The 25,264-nt window shown below is 40.8% G+C and overlaps 1 protein-coding gene across 1 annotated transcript; it reads left to right on the top strand.

The window, feature by feature from the left end:
• Positions 1-327: 327 nt before the first annotated feature.
• SUGT1 (SGT1 assembly cochaperone of MIS12 kinetochore complex) lies at positions 328-24,845 on the top strand. Its single transcript, XM_031615774.2, has 13 exons — positions 328-458; positions 535-580; positions 3,394-3,484; positions 4,141-4,210; positions 4,570-4,640; positions 8,241-8,294; positions 9,597-9,613; positions 10,453-10,487; positions 11,079-11,175; positions 12,185-12,292; positions 22,937-23,027; positions 23,572-23,753; positions 24,318-24,845. The coding sequence occupies exons 1-13, from the start codon at positions 430-432 to the stop codon at positions 24,417-24,419; spliced, it is 993 nt and encodes a 330-aa protein (XP_031471634.1). The 5' UTR covers positions 328-429; the 3' UTR covers positions 24,420-24,845.
• The last annotated feature ends 419 nt before the right edge of the window (positions 24,846-25,264 follow it).

Below are 25,264 nucleotides of genomic sequence, written 5' to 3'. Positions count from 1 at the left end.
TAGATACATGAAAAAACACACCGCGAATTACAGCTTGGTCAGCGAAACCTCACATCATCCAAAGGAAAAAAAAAAAAACAAAACGATTTTATTAGCTCAGTCGGCGGGCTGCAAGCAAAACCCCGACGCACCGCCGCCCGCCACAGCGCAGCCAACTCCCTCACAGCGCCCGCGCATGCGCACCGCGGCGCCCTCACTCTTCTGCGCCGCTCTATCCCGACGGTCCTCCAACTCTATGGAAGAGGCGGGAAGGGCGCTTGCCTCTCTAGCGATGGCCGCCCCGGCCCGTCACGCGGAGGGCGGGAGGAGCCTGCGGGGCCGCTTGGTCCCGGCGCATCCCGTCAGGCCACGCGCGCGCGGCTGCGGCCTTGGGGCGTGCTGCGCGGGCGCCGCGGCGGCTCCAGAAGTTTCTTGGGGACGGCGGGCGGTATGGCGGCGGCCGCAGAAACGGCAGCGCGGTGAGCGCCGCGTTCCTTCTTCCCTTACCCGCGCGTCTCCGCTTCGCCGCCTCACGGCGTTGTGTTTCTTCGGCAGGTTCTCGGACGCGGATATCGACCGAGATCCGACGGCGGCGGCGCGGGTGAGAAGCGGGACGGAGGACGGCGGAGGGCTGTGGGAGGGACTGCGGGCTGTCACGGCAGCGCTGTGTGCGGGGGGTGGATCGCCGCCTTCCTCGCGGAGGGCTGCCCTGTGTGTGGGGCCTGGCTCAGTACGGGGCTCTTCTGTCACAGCGCTCGCGCTGACGAAGGAAAAGCAGAAGTAAAACCCCCCTCTGTGGGCAGGGTCGCCAACCAGCAGACCAGGCTGCGCAGAGCCGCATCCAGCCTGGCCTTGAATGCCTGCAGGGATGGGGCATCCACAACCTCCTTGGGCAACTGGTCTTTCAGCTCATGTAGTTAACGTTCATAATCTGGGACTTGGCACCCTGTAAGTGGTGCTGTGTCCTGCCTGCACGCTTGACAGGACATGTGTCCAGTCAGCATGGCATTCCCACAGCGTTCTCACAACTTGTGATTCCTGTAATTGCTGATGTGCATGCTTTGGTTTCCTGCTCCTGGGTCTGATACAACTGGGAGGTCATCATCTGTGTTTAAACAGTGAATGATGTGACTCTGGGCAGCCTGGTCTGGTGGTTGGCAACCCTGCACATAGCAGGGGGTTGAAACTAGATGATCTTTGAGGTCCTTTTCAACCCAGGCCATTCTGTGATTCTTTTATAATTCTGTAATAAAGCCATGAACTTCTTAATGGCTTCTTCTGTCATCTTAAAGAAGTACTCAGCTGTGGGGAATAATGCTCTGCAGTGTAAGTAATGGTGAATCAGAAGTACCTGCTGAAACAAACGTTCGTGTCTTTGTTTTGGTGAGGTGCTCTGTCAAAAGGATGATGGTCCCCTGAAATTCAGGCATGAGTGAGACAGGAGGCTGAGAACTCTTTTAATTCGTACCAGTATTGTAGTCATATACTTGTGGATTTACAAATGTGTTTGTAACTTGATTGCACGGTAAGGGTCTGGAGTGAAAGTAACTTGGAGGCGTCTATTTGAGTCTTTGGGAGGACAGGGCCTGAGCTTTTCTAAGTAGCCACAGTTGATGTCCACCATCTGGAATTCTTAGTGCCAGTCAGCTGCCCCTTGGCTGACTTCCCAAGTCGCTGTGCTGTATGATTTGTTTTGAGGAGGAGTATCTGAACAAGATGTGGTGATTGACTGACAGAAAGCCAACCAACATAAGTTCACCCAGCTGAAAATGCTTGCCTTTGCTTTCCATGAGTGAGGGCTAGTTCTGCAGCTGTTCCTTTAAACAATCTGCTCCTGCACTGACTGCTGGTCCTGATCAGTGTTCCTGTTTTCAGAGCAGAGCATGGGAAGTTACGTTTGGTCACAGAATGTGTTCTGCTTGCCAGGCACCTGTAGTATTCAGTGTCAGACTCCTGCTTAGTTTTGAGGGTCAAAAGTTGTACTTCACTTCCCAGTGTTACATGATCCTGTTGGGTTTCCTCATGCTTCTCCTGTCTAGAGTGTCTGTATACCATGAATATTTACCTAATGATGTCTGCTCTTAAATTTAGGGGCATGTCTGTACAGTTAATCTAACACTGCTTTTTATTGTACCTGCTTTTGCCTCCTGCTTCTTCAGAGACCTCTGAGGTTTTAGATTTTTGTGCTGTACTTGCACAGAGGTTTGTACACTTGTCATGACACTGATGGAAGTGTTATGTACATTGGAAGAAGCTGTTGTGGCCATGTGGCTTACACCTAGATGGTGTAAGCATATAAATGAAAGAAAGCAGGGTACCAGTCTGAATTAAAACAGGCCCTGCTACTCTTCCTTTTTTCTCTGGCTTGGTGAAATTGAGTTCTAGCAGCTGTGTTGTACTAACATTTATGCAGGCTTGAAGTCTGTATCTTAGCCACCCTCATGCCTGCCAAATTCCGAATAGTGAATTGAGTGAAGTTAGCAAACATAGTAACTGTACTGTGGTGACGTGGTGAAGTAGCTTCAGATCTGCCATGTTCTTGCTAAGACAAGAGCTTTGCTCTCTGCTAGTAGGAGAGCTGGAGACATTCTATCCAAGTGTGTGTGCGTTGAGTCATTGTGCTTTCATTCTGTTATGCAGAAATAATAAACTTCTCTCAGAGTATAATATAACTATTTCAGTCTGCGTACCCAGTGATTTTCCTAGCAAGGAACTGCTTCATGCTTTTCCCGTTGTGCAACAGCATATCCTGTGAGCCCTATGCTGCCTAAGTCTTTTGTCCTTGTACTTTTCTTGCTCAGCATGCTTCAGAACAACCTCCCATGCTCAATAATATTTTATAACATATAATTTTATCACATTACAATGCTTTGAACATGTTATTCCTGCACAGGCATATTGACTGACATATATTGATTTCAAATCCCTGGTATTGCAGTGCTTCCTCAAATCCATCAGACCTGTGTACAAATCACCATAACACAGAATGGTTGAGGTTGGAAGGGACCACTTAGGGATCATTTAGTCTAAACAAAGCTCTGCTTCAAGCAGGGTCACCTGGAGCACATTGCCCAGGATCACAGCCAGGCATGTCACACTAACAGTGAGGCATTTTTTTCCTCAGATGTGCTGAGAATTATAGGAAGGTTTTTGGAACATACAGGATCGCCTGTGCATTAGAATTCCTATTTAAGGCATTGATAGTCCCTTCTCTGCGAGGAATGGCTGTAACTGGCAGGTTCCTTGTACCTCAAGCTCTGATGTTTAAGCTTTCTGGATGAAAACTGATCAATAGGTAAACACTCATGCTGGTCCAGGATATTTTTTCTGACATCTTACTTGACAGAGCTGGGTAGTATATCTTCATGGGGATTTCCGAAGTGCCATTTCATGTTTTTCTGTATTTCTTCACAGGAACTGACAAGAGCTTTGGAAAAGAGTCCAGATGATGCTGAATGTTATTGTCAACGAGCTTATGCCCATATTCTTCTACAGAACTACACTGGTAACATCTTCAGGCAACACTGACAGTCCTCTTACAAGTGTATTATGACACATCAATAATAACAAAGGTGTAACTTAGTTTGCTGGTTCTGCAGTTAGGACATGCTTGAAAGTTTTCCTCATCTTTAATTATTTTGTATCTGCAAAACTTGATTCTCTGTAATCTCAGTTTTCTGTTTGAGTTTAGCACAGTACTATCTTGGAACATTATTTTCAGTAGACTTTTTAGGCAGGTTTTAAGCTTTGTCTTGTAAGCTCTTCCAACCTTCTATGCTTTTTTTGGTAGACACTGAATCCAGTTCTGGTAGGAAGGTGATAATCTGCCACCTAGGTGTTATTTGGTTAACTGAATTAACTCAACACTTAGCCCAAGTTTCCTGTCAGTAATCAAACAAAATAAATAGATACATGATGGTGATTCACAGTTCAGACCTAAGGATTTGACTAAATGAAAGTCACTGCTTCATCTTTTATGGAGCTCTATAGGTGGTTGAAGACTTTATCAGACTATTATTCAGACAGTTTGATTTGTATGCAGGCTAAGGAAGCTAACATAGTACTGATTTTTTTTTTTTTTTGAGGTGTACTGAAAGACTTGCATTTCACTGCTTTTCATGACGTTATAATGATCTTCACCTATAAACTGACTTTCAACAGATGCAGTTGCAGATGCAAAGAAGTCCCTAGAGCTCAACCCCAGTAATGCTGTAGCACTTCTTAGGAAAGGGTATGTATCGTATGTGGTGCTCTGACAGTATTCTGGTAATCTTTAGGACAATAATAGCATTTGGATTATTGCTCTATGCAAACTACTTGCAAGACTGTGGATGAGTAAATTCCATGCCATGCTGCTTGTAACTCCTTTGTAATAAAGCTGTGGTTATAAGATAAAATAGATCTTTTGGTGTGGTTTCTTGTTTTCTTTTTTGGAGAGAGAGGTGATTGTGTTAACATCCTAACTATTTAAAAAACAGATTTCATGGGTGATTTAAATTCCAACACATGGGGATGTTGTAATCTTCAGAATGTGGATTAGATTAGAAAGTAATTGCAGTTTCCTTGTGGTTTTTTCTTTCTTTGTGTCAGGTTAGGAGAATACCATATCAAAAACTATGCATCTGCTTTAGAGTCTTTCAAAGAGGGACAGAAGTTGGACAGTAAGTATTAAAATTTCTTGTGTGCACAGCGCTCCTTCGCTAATAAGAAATGAAATTCTCTAACATTTTAACTGAAAGTAGAGACCACGTTTGTTGTTGTTTTTTATTTTTCTTAAGCCTTAGGAATTAGGTGCTTGATTTGAGATATCTGGACCAGGTCTGGCTTTTGGAGACACTTGAGCAGTTGTTACATGGAAGTGTAAAACTGCTTAAAAATGCATGTGGAATTCTTAGCTGGCAGTGTGTAGTTTTCTTGCCTTACAAAAGGAGGGTGTTTCCCTGCTTCCCAGAAGTCTTGCAGGTAAATAGTGGTGATGGTGTGGCACTAAGTGTCACAGGAAGGTTTCTGAACAGAGTTGTGTGTAGTTGGAATTTTGAGTTATTAAACTACCTGCTGGGCTGGCCTTCAGAAGAGCATGCAGCTTATTGGCCCTCAAAGTGACAGAATGGATTTCAGCTCTCACTGCATGACAGAAGCGTGTGAGAGCTCTCTTTATCCTTAAAGTGTTGGCAGTTGGAACTGCACACATGTTATCTGGGGGAGAACTAGAGCTTTCTAATAATATGACTTCCTTCTAGAAGCAGGAAAGAAATAATTCAAGATGGAAAACTTTGGTAGAAGACGCTAGGAAACATATAACAAAGGAATTTCTAGATAATTATAATTCCTTTATCTTTCCTTTTATTCTCCACATCAAATAAAACTCACCTCATTCAATTCCCTTTTTCAACAGCAGAAGGAAATCTTAGAAGCATCTTGAAAGGTTACACAGAGCAAAGTGCACTACTCTGATAAACATTGTCATCATCTGGGATCCTTCAGTTATATTATCCACAACAATGGCTGAAACTGAAAGCTTTAGCAAAGATGTGATTACTTTGCCTCTCCCAAACAAGCAGTCTGCTCCTCTGATCTAAAAGTGCTTGTTTGATGGGAGCATAAGCTAGTTATGGTTCTTCCTGCCAAGTGATTGTGCCCCCTGCCACTCTTATGCATTTGTGGAAAACTAAAAAACAAAATACATATACATAATACACATAAAACCTACCTGTTTATTTGTCATTGTTTTGCTGCTTGCCTGGTTGAAATGTTTCTAAAGCTTCCCAGTGTTTCCCGATTGCTTCCTCCTCTGAAGCTTGCTTCTAATGTTCTTCAGCATCACAAAATTCTGTGACCTGTTGTGAGATGAGGGGATTCTTGGAGTCTTTCTTTAAAACATGGATTTTTAGCTTCTATGTTTTCCAACTTGCTGGCAAATTTATGCCAGTAACAGAATTTGCTTTCGACGTTCTGTGGAAATGTTTGATGGGTCCCAGGTGGAAATAATTTGAACATAAGCATTTTGGCAAAACAATTAACTTCCAGTTAAATGTAGCAAGCATAAAATGAGCAAAGCACAATGGGAAAATTAGCCACATATCACTAAGCAGGTGATAAAGAGAGATGTGTGCTCTTGCTGCCTGATAGAGAATTGCTGCAGCAGGGAATTCTGTGCTGGCAAGGCTGGTTTCTTTGCCACGCAAGGAGGCAGAAGTACACCATTACATGCCTCTGTTCCTTGCTGATGGAAGGTCTGCTTTATGTCTTGGGAATGCTAAGGAAAACTAATGCTCACTACTTGTGCTTATTGCTGCCCTGGGCCTGTCAGTGCTGCACCATTCACCTACAGTGACAGATTAATAAGATGTGGTGTATTACTGAATATGTAGAATTCCTTTTTTTCATAGTTAGGAAGCAGGATCTCACACAGCCATGAGACTAGATGTGTGGGGAGTTGTGGAGTTTGCTGATTTGCCTCATATTGAAAAAGCTATATGATCTGCAACTCTTGAGTACGTGATGTGGGTTTAGAACAAATCCACATGAGAAATTTCCTTTTTGCTCTGGCCACCTGATTAATTTAGTAAAGATGGAACGTGCCAACTTTTTAAAGAAAATGTCTTCGTATGTGCAAGTGAAGACTAAGTTAGGCTTTCTGAACTGAAAGTTATTCATAATGTTGTTGCTAAGTTGTTGGAGAGAATAATTACTGAGAGGAAAAGAAGTTCTTGCCTCAATTTATGGCGTGTTGGAATGCAGGAAAAGAGGCATATCTTCCAGGACAGCAGGGCAGATAACTCTGGATCTTTGTATTGTATGGCAATCTTGTCGTAGGTTGCAGTTAAAAAGAGAATTCTTCAATTGCTGCCAAGTGTAGATTTGATTCTGTTTCCCCTTGCAGTGGGTAGCAGTTGTATAAGGCACGCCTTAAAATGTATGCACACTGAAAGGGTTGAGGTGAATACTTCTGTAGAACTGCAGTGGAGCCACATTTCATCTTATGTGCATTTCTGCTGGAATGTTGTGTGGGTTTTCCTTAAGCATCTTGAAATCCTCTGCAGGAAGGTTGGTTGTGTGAACTCCCTCAATGTGAATTCTAGCTGTTGTAAAAAGATAGAAGTTCAGCTGTGATTAGTGGTTGGTCAGTAATGCTGCAGCTGTCTTCCCTTCCCTTCCCTTCCCTTCCCTTCCCTTCCCTTCCCTTCCCTTCCCTTCCCTTCCCTTCCCTTCCCTTCCCTTCCCTTCCCTTCCCTTCCCTTCCCTTCCCTTCCCTTCCCTTCCCTTCCCTTCCCTTCCCTTCCCTTCCCTTCCCTTCCCTTCCCTTCCCTTCCCTTCCCTTCCCTTCCCTTCCCTTCCCTTCCCTTCCCTTCCCTTCCCTTCCCTTCCCTTCCCTTCCCTTCCCTTCCCTTCCCTTCCCTTCCCTTCCCTTCCCTTCCCTTCCCTTCCCTTCCCTTCCCTTCCCTTCCCTTCCCTTCCCTTCCCTTCCCTTCCCTTCCCTTCCCTTCCCTTCCCTTCCCTTCCCTTCCCTTCCCTTCCCTTCCCTTCCCTTCCCTTCCTTTTTTTGCATTCCTGACTGTGAAGGGTTTTTCTGGCAATTGTGCTGAAATGATGCACACTCTGCTACTTTTAGCTATTTTCCAATGAATCCATTTCTCTGGGGAGCTTCTTCCTAGAATCATCGTAATCTTAACTAAACTCTTCCGTGGTTTTGATTTGTAAAGTGGAATCAGCACCTACTTACTTCCAACATCCCTGAAACTGTAGAAGTGCATGTAAAGTATGTGTGAAACCACGGGGAGAAAATGCCTGTTGTTTGTGCAAACTCACACCAACTGCGGGCTGTCCACAGAACAGAATGGCCTCTTTGGGTATTTCTCTAGAGAGGCAGCATGTGATTGGAAAAAGTAATTTTAAGAGAAGGGAGAAGTGCTTAAAACAGTACTTTTTGCTCTCTAACACTCACATAGAGTTCAGATGGAAAGCAATATCATATATGGGTCAGGTGAGAGGAAAGAAAAAAAAAAAGCCTAGTGTCTTAGAAATTAATTTGAAATTAATTAAGTATATCAGAGTTAAGTAGTGGAGCTGTATAAAGTACTTAAAAATTAACTTAAATGAATGAGTTCACGTGGAAGTATTTGGAAATAATACTGTGATTTAATAAAGTGGTATGAATTTGGGATGAATTTGTTCCTACTTGGAGTTGAAAGGAACTGTTCTTTATGCAATGTGTGCATTACTTGAAGAGTTGTAATGCTAATGTGTTTGATCTCTTCTAGATGTAGATGATACCTTTACTATTTGGATTCAAAGATGTGAGGAAACGTTAAACGGTGAGAGAAAGCACATTGATATAGGATTTGATGTGCCCTGTTGTTTAAAGTTGTTTCATTTCTCTCAGAAGGGATACAGTTTACTTTGTACTGAAACCAAAGTTTTTATGTTTAAAGGAAGTCACATTTTCTTATACCTTGTTTCTCTTGATTGCATATCCTGAACTCTTTAGACTTAGAGGAGTATGTAGTTAAAGTTCAGACAATTAATTTGAACTGTGGAAGTGTGTGTCAGCTTGCTTTCTAAATCCAACATCAACATTATTTTCTTCAAGACTTGAGATTTTAAGTGGGAAAGAGCAATGAAAATCTAGTGGTTTTCCTCTTTGATTTCATGTGGAGAGTGCCTTTGGGTACTAATTGCTGCTCTCCTGTCTTATGGTGGTAGTCAGTGAGAGTGCACAGGGCTTCCTTTTGTATCTTTCTACAGACTGACACCTCTGGCAATGAACTTACCTGCAGTGCTTAACTGCCTGCTGATTTTAATGGGCTATAGCAGAAAAGCTGCCTCTTTTTTTCCTCCACCTGTTGTGACTTCTCCCCTCTTTCTGTTACTTACTGGAGAATGGGGCAGCAGAAAGAATGCAAGTTTATATCATGTTGCCTAAAAACCAATTGCAGGAGAAACAATTTTCCAATGATTTTTATCTTTTTAGCAGTGTGCATTATAAGGAAACAAAGGGAGTTTTTCTTTGGAAAGGCTTGATCTGGATATTTTAAGGGAAACATTTAGAACAGATAATACTGAGCTACTGTTTTCATTCAAGTGTTACAGTGTGTTTAAGGTCATGCCAGTGGATTTGTCTGCTAGGATTCCATCTCACTCACCAGCTGTGGTTACCTGGCATGACATACCAGGTATGATGGTACCAGATTTGGTGAGAAATTTGTTCTGTACAAGGAATGGTCAAGCTAGCACAGACTTGCAGGAAGTGATTTCCATTCTATTTTCTGCCATGGTGTTGATTTCATAAAATGAAGGTCTATATCCTTTTCTTGTAAGGAAAGGAAAGCAATGCAAAGCTTGTTCCTCCTGTTAATTGGAGCATGCTTTGTATTACAGTGGTATCTTTGCACAAGTTGTTTGTTGAAGTGGGTAGCAGGAAGAAAGCCTAATTAAAAATAGAGTGTCATTAAGGCAACAGATGAAAGGTAGAGCTGGTACAGAAGTTAAAAACATACTATTGAGACTGGCATAAATGCAGATTGACTAGAGTCAGTGAAGAAAGGTAAAGTAAAAGTCATGTGGGTTCACTTTTTTCTGACCATGCATCTTTTTTTGCTTCTTTTTTTTTCCTGCAGGATCACAGGCAGAAGTGGTAAGGTGTTTTCCTTAATATTGTTTTGAATTTTGTCCCAAACATGCTTGTAGAATTCAGTGGCTTCTTACAACTTGAAAATCTTAGGAATGACATACATGTCTGGAAATTATTGTGCACTCATTCAACTTGCAGTCTGTGGCCTATTAAAAAAAAAAAAAGCTCATCTTGTCAATGCTAACTCACTTATGACTGCTAGAAGATGTTTTCTCTGGTAGCTCACAAGTGGGTTTTGCAGACTTTTTTTTCAGCTTTCTTTTTTTCAGACAAGTATATTTCCCTGTTTAATTGGAAATCTTCAAAAGAAATGTCAAAATTGACTTTTTGAAAGAAAAATAGTCTTTGTGCTTTTTTTTTTTTATACCTTAGTAATAGAATAGAGGGAGAAAATGTACAGAAAATAAGGTGGGTGTATATAAAGACATATGATTTAAAGGGTTTTTATGTTTAAAAACTGTGCCATTCGTTCTCAGACCTATTTCAGGCTTCCTTTGTGACTCATAGATGAGCAACACAGCTGCTGTGTGTCTTTCAGGTGTACTTCTTAGCCAGGAAAGAAAGAAATTGAAGCTGATCTAGTTGTTATCTATCAAATGTGTGGCCTGTGTGTTGTGAGATGCACTGAGTGTGTGCATTGTCAGTCTGTAAATTGTAATTTTTAAAGTCTGTCACAAATGTAGAGTGAAGAATTTCATCTTTCATAAGTTAATGCACATACAGAAGAAAAGCCATCAGTATGGAATTGCTTTGTATCTTTGTTCTTATGTATGTCTGGTACACTGATGTATTTTCTTTTACACTGATGCAACTTTCTTTCCAATGCAATATGCTTCGTCTAGAATACACAACAGCAGCCTCTGTCAGCCAAGATCAAGTAAGTTGACTTCAGCTTTGCTGTGAGAACTAAAATAATTGTCTTAACTAAAATAATTGTCTTAACTGTTCTTTGCTGACTTGGGGATTGGAGATGCAAGATAATGACTTTAAAAATTCTGTAGACTGCCACTTTGTGAAGTTTCTAAGTGAACTGTTTCTCAAACAATGTCATTGACTTTGTTCTTGCTGGGAGGGTGTGGAATGGAGTAAACATTCTAGCTTCTGTTTCTGATTTTCATTATGAGCTTAATTCAAAGACTTGCTCATAGTGCCTAGTGTAGTAATGATCTCGAGTAGATCCTGAAGTAAAAAGTACTATTTAATTTATTGGAGGCAGGCTATAATGTGAATTGGTTAAGTTGACCCAATTTTCATAAATTCCTTGATTAACCATTGTTCTATTTAAGTACATGTCAAATCTGTAACTGCTCTGTAGAAGGACACTGTTCTCTCCCCTGCCTTGAACTATGCAGTATAATATTCCAGCTTCTGTGAGAGTTCCAGGGGAATTGTGGGTTGTGGGTTTTTTTAGCTTGTTTTTGCTTATAAACATCTCCTTAGAGGCATTTTTTCTTTTTTTTTTTTTAAGGTATGACTGGTACCAAACAGAATCTCAAGTAATTGTGACTGTAATGATCAAGAATGCTCAGAAGGATGGTGTCAGAGTGCAGTTCTCAGAGAAAGAGGTGATTTATGTTGATAAGCATCCCTAGATTCCAAGAGATGTAGTTCTACCAAATGATGTTCACTTCTATTAAAAGCATGAAGAAATGCTAGAAGCTGTCTTCAATTTGAGCATTTTTACATACAGTTATGCTGTAGTTATCTATATGCAGAATCAAGTGAACTGGGTGCTGTTGCTGTAGTGAGGTCCTTAGGACTTGCACACAACCTGCAGTGTGACATACATGCTGCAGAGGGAGCATCTGCTTTTCAGCTGCTTACCTGTTGGAGAAAGTGATCTGGAGTTCATGTGTTTGAGTCTGTCTCTGTCCATTCATATTCCAGATGCAAGAGAGCTAGTCTCAAAGTAGTTATGAATAAATAATTTTAGGATGATAACAGAAAAGCAACGTCTTGGTGGGTTCATTTTGATTTTTTTTTTTGTATTTCTGAAACTGTCACTTGTAGCAAAGCATACATTTCATGGAAGTGTGGTAATCTCTGTAATGCCATACTCACTACGATGACATTTGTGTTTAATTAAGGGTAAACACTGAAGAGCTAGGTTCTTATTCTCAGCTAAGTTGGTGCTTGGTGAACCACAGAAGTATTTGGTTGCTACTGCAGCCTTTAATGTGTGGCAAGTGCTCACACAGTTTTAACATTGCTTGCATGAATTAGAAGGGAAGTTGCAAATTGTTTCATGTTCCATTATTAATATGTTGATACTTCATTTGCTATAATTCTTTCCCTGAAGAATGAAGATGAAGCTGACAAGATAATAGGCTTTTTAAGTACTTGCTGGCTAAAAAAATGAATAGGAGATTTCAATTTTGTAGTGTACTTTCAAACACCTTGTTGAATAATGCAGTAATGTAGTGGTGTTGTCTGAAATTTTGATGCCTGATGTTTTAAGTATCCTAGTAAAGGATCATTAATCACTTCATCTTGATAATCAAATGATAATTTTTTACTCCAAAATGGATAACTGCTCTCAAAGATGACCAAAGATGTGTTTTCAACTGTTAACAGATGAATGCATCGGTGAGGCTTCCATCAGGTGAAGACTACAACTTAAAGCTTGTTCTTCTTCATTCTATAGTGCCAGAGCAAAGTACATTTAAAGTGCTTTCAACAAAGGTAAGCTCTTAATGTAGCTTATTTCTGTTCCTGATCTGTCATGGCTCATTGCAACAACTGTAATATTTTGCTCTTTGTATAGGATTGCTTTTCTTTCAGGGTGCTTTTTGGTCAGTGGAAGGTGTTCTAAACTCGTGCCAATGTTAGAAATAGTGATACGATGGTACTTAGTGAAATGCAAATCAGTTGTGTTGAGGATGCTTTTAACTGTTGCTGTTAAAAGATGCCTGTGGCCCTAACCTGTACAGTTCAGGTATTTAGAAAGTATTGACTGCTTGTTACTAAACTTCTAGGAGTCCATATTGTGTTACAGAGTACTGTCATCTTTTTCTGCCTAAGAAATAAATGTCAGAGCTTGAGAATTGCAGTATTGAAATAATTCTTGACCCTTTCATGATCTCTCCTGCTGGTGGGATTTACACATAGTGTTAATTGTTCTTGGCTTTTCATGAGCCTGTATCTACTCAATGCTATTTCTGGCAGCAGTGCTTGCTAGACACCTGGAAGTTGCATGAGGAGAAAGAAGGCTTTCATCTGAGCATTTTTCCTCTATATTACAGGTAACATAAGAAGCTGGCAGATTTTGTATAGCATATATTGTTGGTATACTATGTAGACATATACATTGTCCACAGAGCCAAGTCTGAACCTCTGAAGCATGAAAGTATCAAAACCATTTATTCCTTCTATATCAACAGTGGTTCTACAAAGCTTTTTAAAGTTTCATGGCTTTCTCATGTTCCATTTTACCTGCTCCCTTCTGAAAAAGGTAGCTACAGTAACCTTGCATGCTCTCAGGGAAGAGGAACTTCGAGGTGATAAGAGAGCTTTGTGGAAATCCTGGCCTAGTTTCTCTGCTCATCACACTAAGGAAGCTGAGCAGGCTGTGTGGTTCAATCACATGAATTCTTATGCTGAGGGAAATGAACAGGGAGCTCAAAGTATGTATAAAGTTTGTTACTCCATTATTATTCATATAAACTGAAGTAGAATGGATACAGACCCTGTTCATATGAGTAATTGTGAGGTTCTATTTGCCTTGTATTCCTATTTAGCTTCTGTTATACTTTTCATGTGTCTTGAAATTTGCCACTGCTTTTGTGAAGCATCAGGCATGCATCTCAGTGCTCTTGGGAGCAAACATGATTTTGTCTTCCTGTGCTACCATCTCCAGCCTAGATTAGTTGTTCTGGAGCTGAATAATCTCTGGTAGTCTGAAGTCTGGCTCAGACCATTATTCTCAAAGTGGTGTAAAAACTTCTGTTGTTCAAACAGTGTCTGGATTGTAAGTTTTTTGCATTTGTCTCAGTATTGCTGTTCCTATGTAATTTGGAGTGGGTACTTTTAAGACAGAACAGCATAAGAGCAAATGCAGGAGGTGTTCTAACAGGTGAAGTCTACACTTCAAGATGTACTTCCTCTTCTGGGAAAGGATAGCACTGGGGCAAAGGTGTAGTGAAGGAATGCAGGCTTGAATGATGCCTCTGACAGTTCTGGTTCTGACCAGCAGATGGAGCCTGAATTTTAAAATGTTAAAAGCAGATCTGCATTAAAGATACTTAAGCATGCCAGGTCTTCTTTAAAGGCTTAAGATATTTTGCTTTGACTGTACTACATCTGATTCTTTGTTAGTTAATATTATTCCTCAAAGTTGTTAATAAACTGGAGGTGTTGAACCTGCAGTGTAGATGTATAAAGGCTGCTGATTTGCAAGATCTTACATACTTGAATCCTTCTGCATCACTAATATATCTGAGCTGTCGTGGTTTTCTATTTTGAAGTGATGAATGAGTTATAGCAGAGGCTGGAAGACTGGCCTGTGAGACATCAGGGACTGTGGAATTTAGAGATAATGCTGGACACAGCTAGGATGAAAGAGATAGCTGGTCATGAGAAGTTATCAGCAATTTAGGTGGATGTTTAAAGACTCTTAAACACGCTTCCTTCTTCCAAGTGAGCTCAGAGCAATGGGATCTGTTGCAGCCACCTCAGTTGTGTGCACATTCATTCCTTTGTAGCGTGGTGTGCTGAACCAAGCAGCTTGGCTGTAGTCAGGAGTTTACTTCAGTCAGACTCATGTCTGGTTTGATGGACTGAGGCCTTGCTAGCAATGGGAGCAGCTTAGGAATGCTCCTGGAAAAGGTCTTCTGGTTTACACCTGGGAGGAGTTCTGGTCACATGCTCCTAGCTGGTTTTCCAGCATGAATCAAAATGGTAAAGGAATATGAAGAGAAACTCGTTTCAAAAGCAGGTTCTCCATTGCACTGAAAATCAGAATCTTTCATCCTTCCCTGGGAGTTCCTGTCCTCTCTCTTCTCTTTCCCATTCCAAATGAAAACCTGTCACCAGACAAAAACAAAATCCCACTTAGGGTCCTGGTAATAGTCTCCAGACTGGGCCAAGAGTGGAAAGAGTACCCCAGAGTGTTAGCTAGCACATGCATATCACAGCTAAATGTGACTGAAAAGACTCTCAGGAGGAAAATGGCATTAGAACGCTGTATATGGGAGGACTCTCATGTCTTGATGACAGTTACAGACATAGTGAAGTCTCTTCATCTTGCTGCATGCTTGAAGGCTAGTAAGATTATTTTTAGAGCTACTGATAACATGCCTGAGACATGGATACTGAAGCCAGAAGGGTAAGTACAGATAGCGATTAAGATGCTGCTGAAAAAAATCATTCTCGTGTTTACAGCCCCTTTCAGCAGTGGCTTTTTTGCACTCCCACAGCTGTTGGCAGCCTGATTCCAGCAGGATCCTGCTGAGATAGTTCTGTGACTCACAGCGGTCAATGGCTTCACCTTTTCGATGAGCTTAACCTTGCCAGAGCTTTCTCACAGTAGTTTTATGATCTACTTTGTATCAGGAGGAATCCTGTGCGCTTGGAATAGACTGTGGCTCCTTCCTGCCTCTCCCAGCCTGGATTTCTGCAGGATTGCTCCACAGATGTCTTGCTCTGTGATTTGTCTGTAACCATAGCATATGAGATGCTAGTCAAATCAAGTGAGTAGAAGCTTCTGAGGAAGTTGTGCTTTCATGGGATAGAAGCAGTTTTCCTGTAATTTAATAATTTCAGATAATCACAGAATGGCCTGGGTTGAAAAGGATCACAACGATCGTTTAGTTTCAAACCCCCCTGTTATGTGCAGGGTCACCAACCATCAGACCAGGCTGCCCAGAGCCACATCCAGCCTGGCCTTGAATGGCTGCAGGGATGGGGCATCCACAGCCTCCTTGGGCAACCTGTTCCAGTGCATCACCACCCTCTGGGTGAAAAAGTTCCTCCTAAAAGGAAGAATACCTGGATATGTTTATTCTGTGTGTGCTTTATTTTGTATCGCTGCTTTGAATGTGAGCCACGTTGCCACTAGCATATTCAAAGTCACACAGAATCACAGAATGGGCAGGGTTGGAAGGGACCTCAAGGATCATGAATCTCCAACCCCCCCTGCCACATGCAGGGCCACCAACCTTCCCATTTAATACCAGACCAGGCTGCCCAGGGCCCCATCCAACCTGGCCTTGAACGCCTCCAGGGACGGGGCAACCACAACCTCTCTGGACAGCCTGTTCCAGCACCTCACCACTCTCTGTAAAGAACTTAAACTTTTCACTGGGTGATGAACAATCTGCTCTTTTCAGCTAAATGAGGAAACAGGAATTTGCAGGCAGGTTTAGCAGTGGGTAGACTTATCAACTTTGAGTTTCACTTAACCTGTTAGAACAAATAAATGTAATGGATAATAAAACTGGCAGATGATAAAGCAGTCTTGCATGTTTTGGTAGCTTAGGGAAGCTGGAGGTGGATCTCAGTGCTGCTTAAAATTCAGCATTGCTTGGCAAGAAAGCGTGTAGGTAGGTCTATCTTAGTCATTTTCTTCAGTTGTGTTCAGGTGTTGGATGAGGTGGCAAGAACTGTACCATGTTGAAAACTGCACGCTGCGTTCAGCAACTAAGGTTCACTGGTGGTGCTACTTGGCTTTTTAACTTATTTCCAGCAGAGGGAGCCAAAATGTAAAGACTGGAACGAGTCTGCTCTGTGTAAGTATGTGCAGCTATCCTCATGTTTCCTTCATAAAAGGAAAACAACACAAAAACTGAAAATGATGGATTAAATATATTGAAAGTGAAGTTAGCTGATTCATCTCTGTCCAGCAAACGTGGCAGGGAAGTACAAATAGTGCAGGGGAGGACAAGTATGTCCTTTTAGCATGTGTCCCTATGCTCCTGAAGGAAACTGTTGCTGTCTATCCTTCACCTTTGTCTTGCATCTGCAAGTAGTCTCAGCACAGCTTCTGTATATCTTTAATTTTTAGTGGCTTGGTCTTTCTGCAAACAATGGCCTGCAGCAGCTTAGAGGCATTTGAAAAAATGGTAGAAATCTGTTCTTGACCCCAAAACTTTCCTTTAATTGGACATCAAAGGTCTGCTGCAAGCACGGGAGGAGTTAGAAGCCCTCAGCATTTTTTTCACAGTTGACATTTGCTACTTAATAGAGAGGTCTGTGGTAGGAGCATGCTCTCAGCTGCTTCATGCCAAGAATATGGTACTGTGCATCAGTGGAATTTTTCTTTTCCTCAAACCAGTATTTTGCAATGCAAACCTTGAAATAGCCTGAGCAGCTTTACTGAAAAAGCACGCTGCCTTGTGTTAAGTGTAAAGGAAAGGGCAAAGATGAAACTTCCTTGTGAATGCAGATGGGTGTGGGGCAGATCTAAACTTCGTCATGTTGAGGAATATATTTTAAACAAGTGTGTAAGTCAGTGTCCATGCTTTATGTAAGTGTATAAAGAGAAAGTTTATGTAAGAAATTTTCCTCTTGTCTTGAGAGAAGGTGGGTATAAGAACAACAAGCATACGAATGGTTACATACAAGGGATGTGGCAAAGGGCTTTGGGCTACGGAAGAGATCTGCACAGCTAGCTACCTCTGTGCAAATCCAAAATGCTAATGAGCTGTTGCTATGTAATGTCAGTAAGGTGAAAACTTTGATCATTGTACACTTGGTTATCCATAGTACATAGCAGGCAAGGGAAAGGTGCATGCCAAATCCCTTCTGTTGTTGTGATACCTTTTCTATAGAACAAAATTATTAATTCTCAATAACTTCTGTTTGCACTAGAGAATTATTTTGATTTCAGAATACATTATTAAAACTGAGTTTATTGGAATTCAGAATATAAGACACTTGTAAAAAATACTTTGGATAACTGGGATACGAAAACTGCATGCATAAGACTTGTAATGGGTCATACTCTTTTTTAGAAAATGGTGATATTTGGTCCTCGCCTTAAATTTAGATAACAAAATACATTGTATGATTGTGGAATGACAGCTCTCAACATTTGTATGTTCTGGGCTGCATTAAAAGAGGAGTGGCCAGCAGGGAGAGGGAGGTGATTGTCCCCCTCTACTCAGCTCTTGGGAAGCCCCATCTGCAGTACTGCATCCAGGCCTGGGGCTCCCAGTACAGAAGGACGTGGAGCTCTTGGGGTGGGTCCAGAGGAGGGCACTAAGATGATCAGAGGGCTGGAGCACCTCTCATATGAGGAAAGGTTGAGGGAACTGGGATTGTTTAGCCTTGAAACGAGAGGCTCTGGGGAGACCTCATTGTGTCTTTCTTCAGTACTTGAAGGGAGCGTATGAACAGGAAGGGGAACGGCTGTTTACAAGGGTGGGTAGTAATAGAATAAGGGGGAACAGTTTTAAACTGTGACAGGGGAGGTTTAGATATTAGGAGGAAGTTTTTCACGCAGAGGGTGGTGACGCACTGGAACAAGTTGCCCAAGGAGGCTGTGGATGCCCCATCCCTGGAGGCATTCAAGGCCAGGCTGGATGTGGCTCTGGGCAGCCTGGTCTGGTGGTTGGTGACCCTGCACACAGCAGGGGGGTTGAAACTACATGATCATTGTGGTCCTTTTCAACCCAGGCCATTCTGTGATTCTGTGATATGATTTAAAACTCACAGCTAGGGCAGAATAATCAGTAGTTCAGTAATAGACATCAGAAGTTAATAACTAAGGAGTTGATTGGAATAACTAGCTCCAGTAACTAAGGAGTTGATTGGAAAGCCTGATTTCTTATTTTCGTGTGTTAAATATAGCAAAACATCAGAATTTAAAAGGATATTTTTCATACATTTTAAAATCAACGTCTGAGCTGTTGCTCTAGCTCTGCCAGGTTTGATTTCCTTCATCCATCTGATCAGAGCTCGACACAAATTTTCCAAGCAAACTTTGCCTTAGCATGAATTGTGGAATAGAAGATGCTTTAACAGTTAGAATAAATTTCTCACAACTTGTCAGTACATACCAGAATTTTCTTTTTAAAAGAATTTTGGTCATTTTCATGCATCTCAGCTGAACTGGTGAAGAAGGACTCTTATTATAGTAGAGCTATCAGGGTGGTCAGGTGGCTGCAAGCCATGAGCTACAAGGAGAGGCTGTTCAACCTTAAGTAGAATAAGCTGAGGGGAGGAAATCTTCCTGCCTAAAGGGACAGCATGAAGAAGATGGAGCCAGACTTCTTTCAGAGTTATGTGGTTACAAGAGGGAGAGTCAGTGGGTACAGATAGGTGTAAGGCATCATTCTTTTTTGCATTGTCCTTTGCTTTGTATTTCTGACAAATGCAGCTTCGGAGCTTCTTTGCTTCTGGTGCATTCATTGACTGACTTTCAATAAGGAGTAACTATGAAAACAGGATGTGGGCTCAGTGTAGCTCTGCATTGTATCATTAATGTATAGTGAGCTTGAATTTGTAGCATAACCAGGACCTGTGTATAACTTAAGCTTCGTGCACCTAAAGGTTTTGAACCTTTTTTTACATTCTATTTAGTTACAGATTTTTAAAGCAGCGTTTGATTAAATGGTTAACAACCAGAGCCAGCTTCTTAAACTGGCATGCAAAGCATTTAATTTATGGTGAATATTTCCTGTCTTATTCTAAAGCTGGCATGAGGCGCACAGGCATATGTTTAATGAAATATAAATGTTAAATCAAAGGAGCTGGCAAAACACTGAGATGTATTTCTCTTGCCTGGGTACTGAATCTTTTTCAAGGGAGAGAAAAAAGCTAACAGTACCTATGTGTTAGGTGTGATACAAATGATGTTACTTGTCTATGTGAAAACTATCAGTATCTGCTTGAAAATGTTCATGAAAATGCATTTATTGCCATTTGTGCACATAATTGGGACTCACAAAGTTGTTTCTCCTTAGATCAAGTAAAGCAGAAATAGGCATCTTCACAAGCAGGATTTTATAGCTTTATTTTTGAAAGACCTGGTTGTATAATAGTATACAGCTAATGATCCCTAGTTTTGCTCCTGCCTGCCTCTTTCCCTAACGGGTGAGTTAAATGGAAGTAGATGGAGTAGACAAGAAAAGGCTTAGGTCATAAACGTCTTCTGTCTCCGTTTTTCAGCTAAATATACTTAGTTTGGCAGTGTTGAAATGGTTTAGATTTATGGAATCTGTATCTTACACTGGGAATTAGTTTGTAGCATTTGCTCTTCCCCAAGGATGTTTGCCATATAGTACTGACTCAGGGCCATTTTCAGAGAGGAAAGTGTACCAACTAGCAGATTAAAAAAGGAGAGAGGGATTATTGGAACAGCAGAAGTATAAAGATTTTTTTCTTAAATGTGTGGGCAGAGTCCTCTGAGTAGCCAAAGGGATCTTTGAGGAGGGTTGTACTCTGCAAAGAAGTCTGTATTTACACAATCACAGAATTGCCAGGGTTGGAAGGGACCTCAAGGATCATGAATCTCCAACCCCCCCTGCCACATGCAGGGCCACCAACCATCCCACCTAATGCTAGACCAGGCTGCCCAGGGCCCCATCCAGTCTGGCCTTGAACACCTCCAGGGATGGGGCATCCACAACCTCTCTGGGCAGCCTGTTCCAGCACCTCGCCGCTCTCTCTGTAAAGAATTTCCCCCTGACGTCCAACCTAAATCTCCCTTCCCTCAACTTAAAACCATTTCCCCTTGTCCTTCTGTCACTCACCCTTTCAAAGAGTTGATTCCCCTCCTCTTTGTAGGCTCCCTTTAGGTACTGAAAGGCTGCAATGAGGTCACCCCACAGCCTTCTTTTCTCCAGGCTGAACAAGCCCAGCTCCTTCAGCCTGTCCTCATAGGGGCGGTGCTCCAGTCCCCTGATCATCTTTGTGGCCCTCCTCTGGACCATGGAATTTAGAGGTTCATGTTCAGTATTTTGCTGCATTAGAAATCATTCTTGGTACCGATGATGCAGCCTGTGTTTGAAATACTGAAATATGTTGATGAAACTCTGAAGCATAAGAAGAGAGAGCAAAAGGGGAAACAGACAGACGGAAAATGGAAGTGGCATAGGTTTGAGCAGGTTCAGTATTGAGAATGTGCTGGGTTTTGTTGTTGTCATTGCAGGCTGTTCAGTGGAGATGCGCTGGTAGTCAGAGTATAAAAATCTTGGTGTTAAGGCCTCCTCAGCATAAATGTGCAGCTGAGTTGATAATGGCTTGTGCAACTTGAGAAGAGTTGTGTAGGAAGTGGAGCACAGACAGGTGGTTTTAAATTAAGACTTAGTGTTTCACTGCTAACCAATTAGTGCCTTTGTAAGCGGCTAATTAACTTAAATGTTGGATTCATAAGATCCAAATCCAATAAAAAAAACAACCAAACAACCTGCTAGTTCCGGTGTGGAGCTACTAATCTTACATGTAAATCCATAAAAATATTTTAGCTTCCATGTGTTAATTGCAGAGAATTAAATTTGTGATTATCAGAGATGATCTTCACAGTTGTAATTTCCAAAGTGGTTTTAAAAGAGTCCAGTGAAGGAAGCTTTGCTGACTCCTTTATACTTAATGAAGAGTAATCATTGGCACAGCCTGAATGCTGCTTCTGCACAGTTACAACAGGAATCTGTGTTCGCACTGATTCCAGTATTAAGCACTGGAATGTGGGATTTCTTCAGGTATATATATCATAGAATGGCCTGGGTTGAAAAGGACCACAATGATCATCTAGTTTCAACCCCCCTGCTATGTGCAGAGTCGCAAACCACCAGACCAGGCTGCCCAGAGCCACATCCAGCCTGGCCTTGAATGGCAGGTTGATCAAATAGAATAATACGATATGTTTATTTCTATTGGTTTATTTCAGTTCTGTGACTTATATCACTGTTTTTAAGATCACTGTTTTTAAGATCAATATCATGATGCTTAATTTGTAAGGTTGCTGAACGTTTGAAATTCAGACAGGAGGAGTGAAGAAGTCAGCTCCGTGTTGTTGTTGTTGGACTTTTATAAAAACCCACCACAACTGAAACTGCATCCTATTTTGAAGGGTATTCATTCTATGCTCTATATCGTCTTGTTGTTCTCAGTGCAAGGTAGTGGTAGGAAATGCATGCTTAAACTTGTCTAGGAATTGGTAGTGTCCTTAAGAAAAAAAATGGAGCAACAGCAATGAAAAATTCTGTTTCTTTAAATGCAGCACGATTGCAAATATGACAGTTTGAAAATGAAAAAAGCTCTTTATTCTTATAAGGCGTCTTGGGCTGTTACTTATCAGTGAATGATTTGAAGAATGGATGAGGTAAAGTTCACATTTTAGATCAACGTGCTGCTGTGCTGCTGGTATTCTTCGGGTTAGCTTTTACAGAGGTGCCTTTGTTCTTGGGTCTGCAGGGATCTCCAGGTTACAGTGGCTTTAGGAAGAGCTAAGAGTTCTCTTATGCTAAGCTGTACAGAAATAAGGAGCTGCTGAGGTTTAGCAGACAGAGATTTAAGTCAATTGATAACATTGTAGGAGCTTTGATGTTTTCTGAAATGAGTTTGCCACCTAAAAGTGACACTACAGAGTCCTTGTTTTGCAGAGTTTGTTTTGCAGCTCTTATCCTGAAGGTTAAGGATAATTGTGGAAGAACTGTTTCCATGTGGTTGTCTAAAGGGGTTGTGTGTAGTTGTGAATAGAGGCATGGCATGCTTCACTAAAGTTTGTTTCTTTGATAATTACAACCATATCCACTTGTAATTACCAGTTATGTCAGTGAATACTAGTCAGTTTTCTCTTGCAGCAGTGTGTTCACTGAACCAAATGCATACAGCTTCTGCATTTCTCTACTGGAAGGATCAGCATAGTTCCTGGGTGTTTCTCTGGTTTGTACAGTATACAACAAATACAGTATATATACTTTTTTTTTGGAGGGTGAAAATTAAATCTAGCACTTGGATTTTGCAGTCATTCAAAAGTTCTATTTAATTACTAGAGCTGACTGGCAATAAACAGATACTGAAATGTACTTCGGTGCCTGGCAGTGTAGAGATGTTGTGATCTATCATTACTTCTGGGGTGCCATAATTTAGAGAAAGAATTGAGCAAATAGTAAGCATCAGAAAGTAATGCTAAACAAAAGGGTGAAACTCTGATGTGACTGCTTAGCTCTTGTATCAGAGCTTAGATGACAAGTCACTTAAGTCCCATAACTTCATGTGGTAAGGTAAGCCTATCTTTTTTACAATGCAGGCTTTGTAATAGACATTGTTTCTAAACCAAATGTAATTATTTTCTTACTGTTTCAAAACCCAACTAATTTGGAATTATTTGATTGATTTGTTTGTCATCTGGATGAATTTTGTTCTTCATTTTGTGTTTTGTAGGTTGAAATAAAAATGAAGAAACCAGAAGCTGTAAGATGGGAAAAACTGGAGGGACAGGGAGATTCTCTGAAGTTAAAGCAGTTTATACCAGGTTTGTTATCTGAATTTAGCATTAAGAGTTTCATTTTTGTGAAGTTATTTTCAGATATTAACAACTGGTGTGTTAAAAGTTTTTAATAAAATTTGTCCTGTATTTACAATGAAAAGCCTTACAGTCTTTTTTTTACTGGAAGAAAATGACAGAAATAGTCTGCAGAGCATTACTAAAATTAATTTATTAAATTTAGTCATAACTTCTGTTAATCTGATGAATTATTGAGGATGTATGCATGTCATTAATTCCTCTAGGCTTTTATCTGTTGAGATTTTTATTCCTGTCACTGTTTTGAAGTTCTTTGTGTTGTTGTGCTTATATTATTACTTAAATAATTAGCATTATTTACCAAAGTATTTTGCCTCTCTAGAAAAGTAATGCTTTTGCAGTGTTTCAAAACTGATTAATAGCCCATCTTGGAATGAATCACATTCAACTTTGATTATGTCAGACTCACTAGATACATACACGTCTGTTTTGCAAACTGCAGCTTTAAAAGTCTGTAGAAAATGCTTCGCTAACTAACGCTTCCATTTTTCAGACACCCAGCACTTATATCCATCATCCTCTCACTATACAAGGAACTGGGACAAACTGGTAGTTGAAATCAAGGAAGAAGAAAAGAATGAAAAGCTAGAAGGAGATGCTGCTTTGAATAAACTTTTCCAGCAGATTTATTCAGATGGTACCGATGAAGTGAAACGTGCCATGAACAAATCGTTTGTAAGTCTTCACCCTTTTTCTCTAAAGAAATGTGTATCTTTTGCACAGTGTCACGTTGTACTGAGCTTTGCGTGCATCAGAAGGCTTCTATTCACCAAGACCCTGGGCCTGTAATAAATGGCACTGGTTCAGTGGGAGATGTTGATACAACAGGTTTCAATGGCAGATTGTGCTTTGTTGTTGGTTTCTTTGTTTCAGGTACTGTTAGTAGAGGGAATATAGTTTTTGGTTCCTAGAGAGCTTTTGTTGTTGCTCAGGATGAAAAAATAAATTTCTCTTAGTTCTTTGTATGTACAGTTTGCAAGAATGTGAGTGACCCTCTGAAAGCATCCTGTTAATTGACTTCTCTTTATGTCCAATACTGATAACAAGTATTTTTAGGCTGAAGATTATGGACTGTTGACTGTCAGACTTCATTCAACAAGGAAGCACAAAATTCCTGTGTAAATTGCTTCTACATGAAGTTTAAACTCTCCAGGTTTCTTCAGAGTTTGCAATCTGGTGTGACTTCTGTATTGCTAGAATTCCTGTAGCAAACTAAACAAATGTTTTCTCACGTTGCAGATGGAGTCTGGAGGCACAGTTCTGAGCACCAACTGGTCAGATGTTGGTAAAAGGAAGGTAGAAGTAAATCCTCCTGACGATATGGAATGGAAGAAATACTAATCCTGTTTTTAATCTTTTACCATCTGTGTTGCCATAGTCATGTACTGGCCACTGTATATGAACATAGCATTCTTGGATTCAAAGCACTGAAATGTTCCCTTGGAAACAGGAATTGTCTTTACAATTTGCGTGCTCTACAAATTTCTTCATCTGCAGATGTTAAAGATGTATTCAAGAGTGGAATCCTGTTTTCATCACCTCTGTCAAATTTTTGGAAATTGAGTCAAATGCAATCTTAAATTTTCTACCACCACGCTCTTTGGGGATGGGATGATCTCTAATGGGCTGTTAAGGATCATTGCCTTATGCCTGATATTTCTGTTGAATAACTTATTAGATCTTGGCAACTTTGGGTAAAAATACAACAACAATGTTAAAATTGTTTGCTCTTTAACTCTGCTAAATAAAACTGTAAATACAACTTTATATACAGAAGCTTCTTCATTTTTTTTGTATTCTTGGTTTTTGATGAAGGAGAATTAAAGCATATAGCTAAGAAAGTAAATTAAAAAAAAAAAAATAGCTTGTATGGGACCAAATTCTTAATTTTGTAAGAACGGAATGGTTCTTCTTTGTGCAGATAAAAATTAAAGAATAGTAAATCCACTTAGGGTGGGTAGATTAGACTGCAGTCTAATGTGATCCAAGTCAGCTGGAAGTTTCTGCTTGCTCAAAATTCTTCACATTTTAGAGAGGAGTGCATGCATCTGTCAGTGTGCAGCAATGTGTTGTTTCTACCAGTGCAGTTTCTTCATAATTATATGAATAATAGTATTTCCAAACACGAGAGCTAAGAAACTTAAATACATTCTCTGTCTTTACTCCTGGATGCAGGTCTGCGATGG

The sequence above is a fragment of the Phasianus colchicus genome, chromosome 1 (genome assembly GCF_987193195.1).
Source record: "Phasianus colchicus chromosome 1, bPhaCol1.hap1.1, whole genome shotgun sequence".
NCBI lineage: Eukaryota > Metazoa > Chordata > Aves > Galliformes > Phasianidae > Phasianus > Phasianus colchicus.
This window is presented reverse-complemented; position numbering and strand designations above follow the sequence as displayed.

Bases quoted from the DNA above. Each gene is read 5' to 3' on its own strand.
- SUGT1 (XM_031615774.2), top strand. From the start codon at position 430: ATGGCGGCGGCCGCAGAAACGGCAGCGCG. The intron at 3,485-4,140 runs GTAACATCTTCA...GACTTTCAACAG, and splicing joins TCTTCTACAGAACTACACTG to ATGCAGTTGCAGATGCAAAG. The intron at 10,488-11,078 runs GTAAGTTGACTT...TTTTTTTTTAAG, and splicing joins CCTCTGTCAGCCAAGATCAA to GTATGACTGGTACCAAACAG.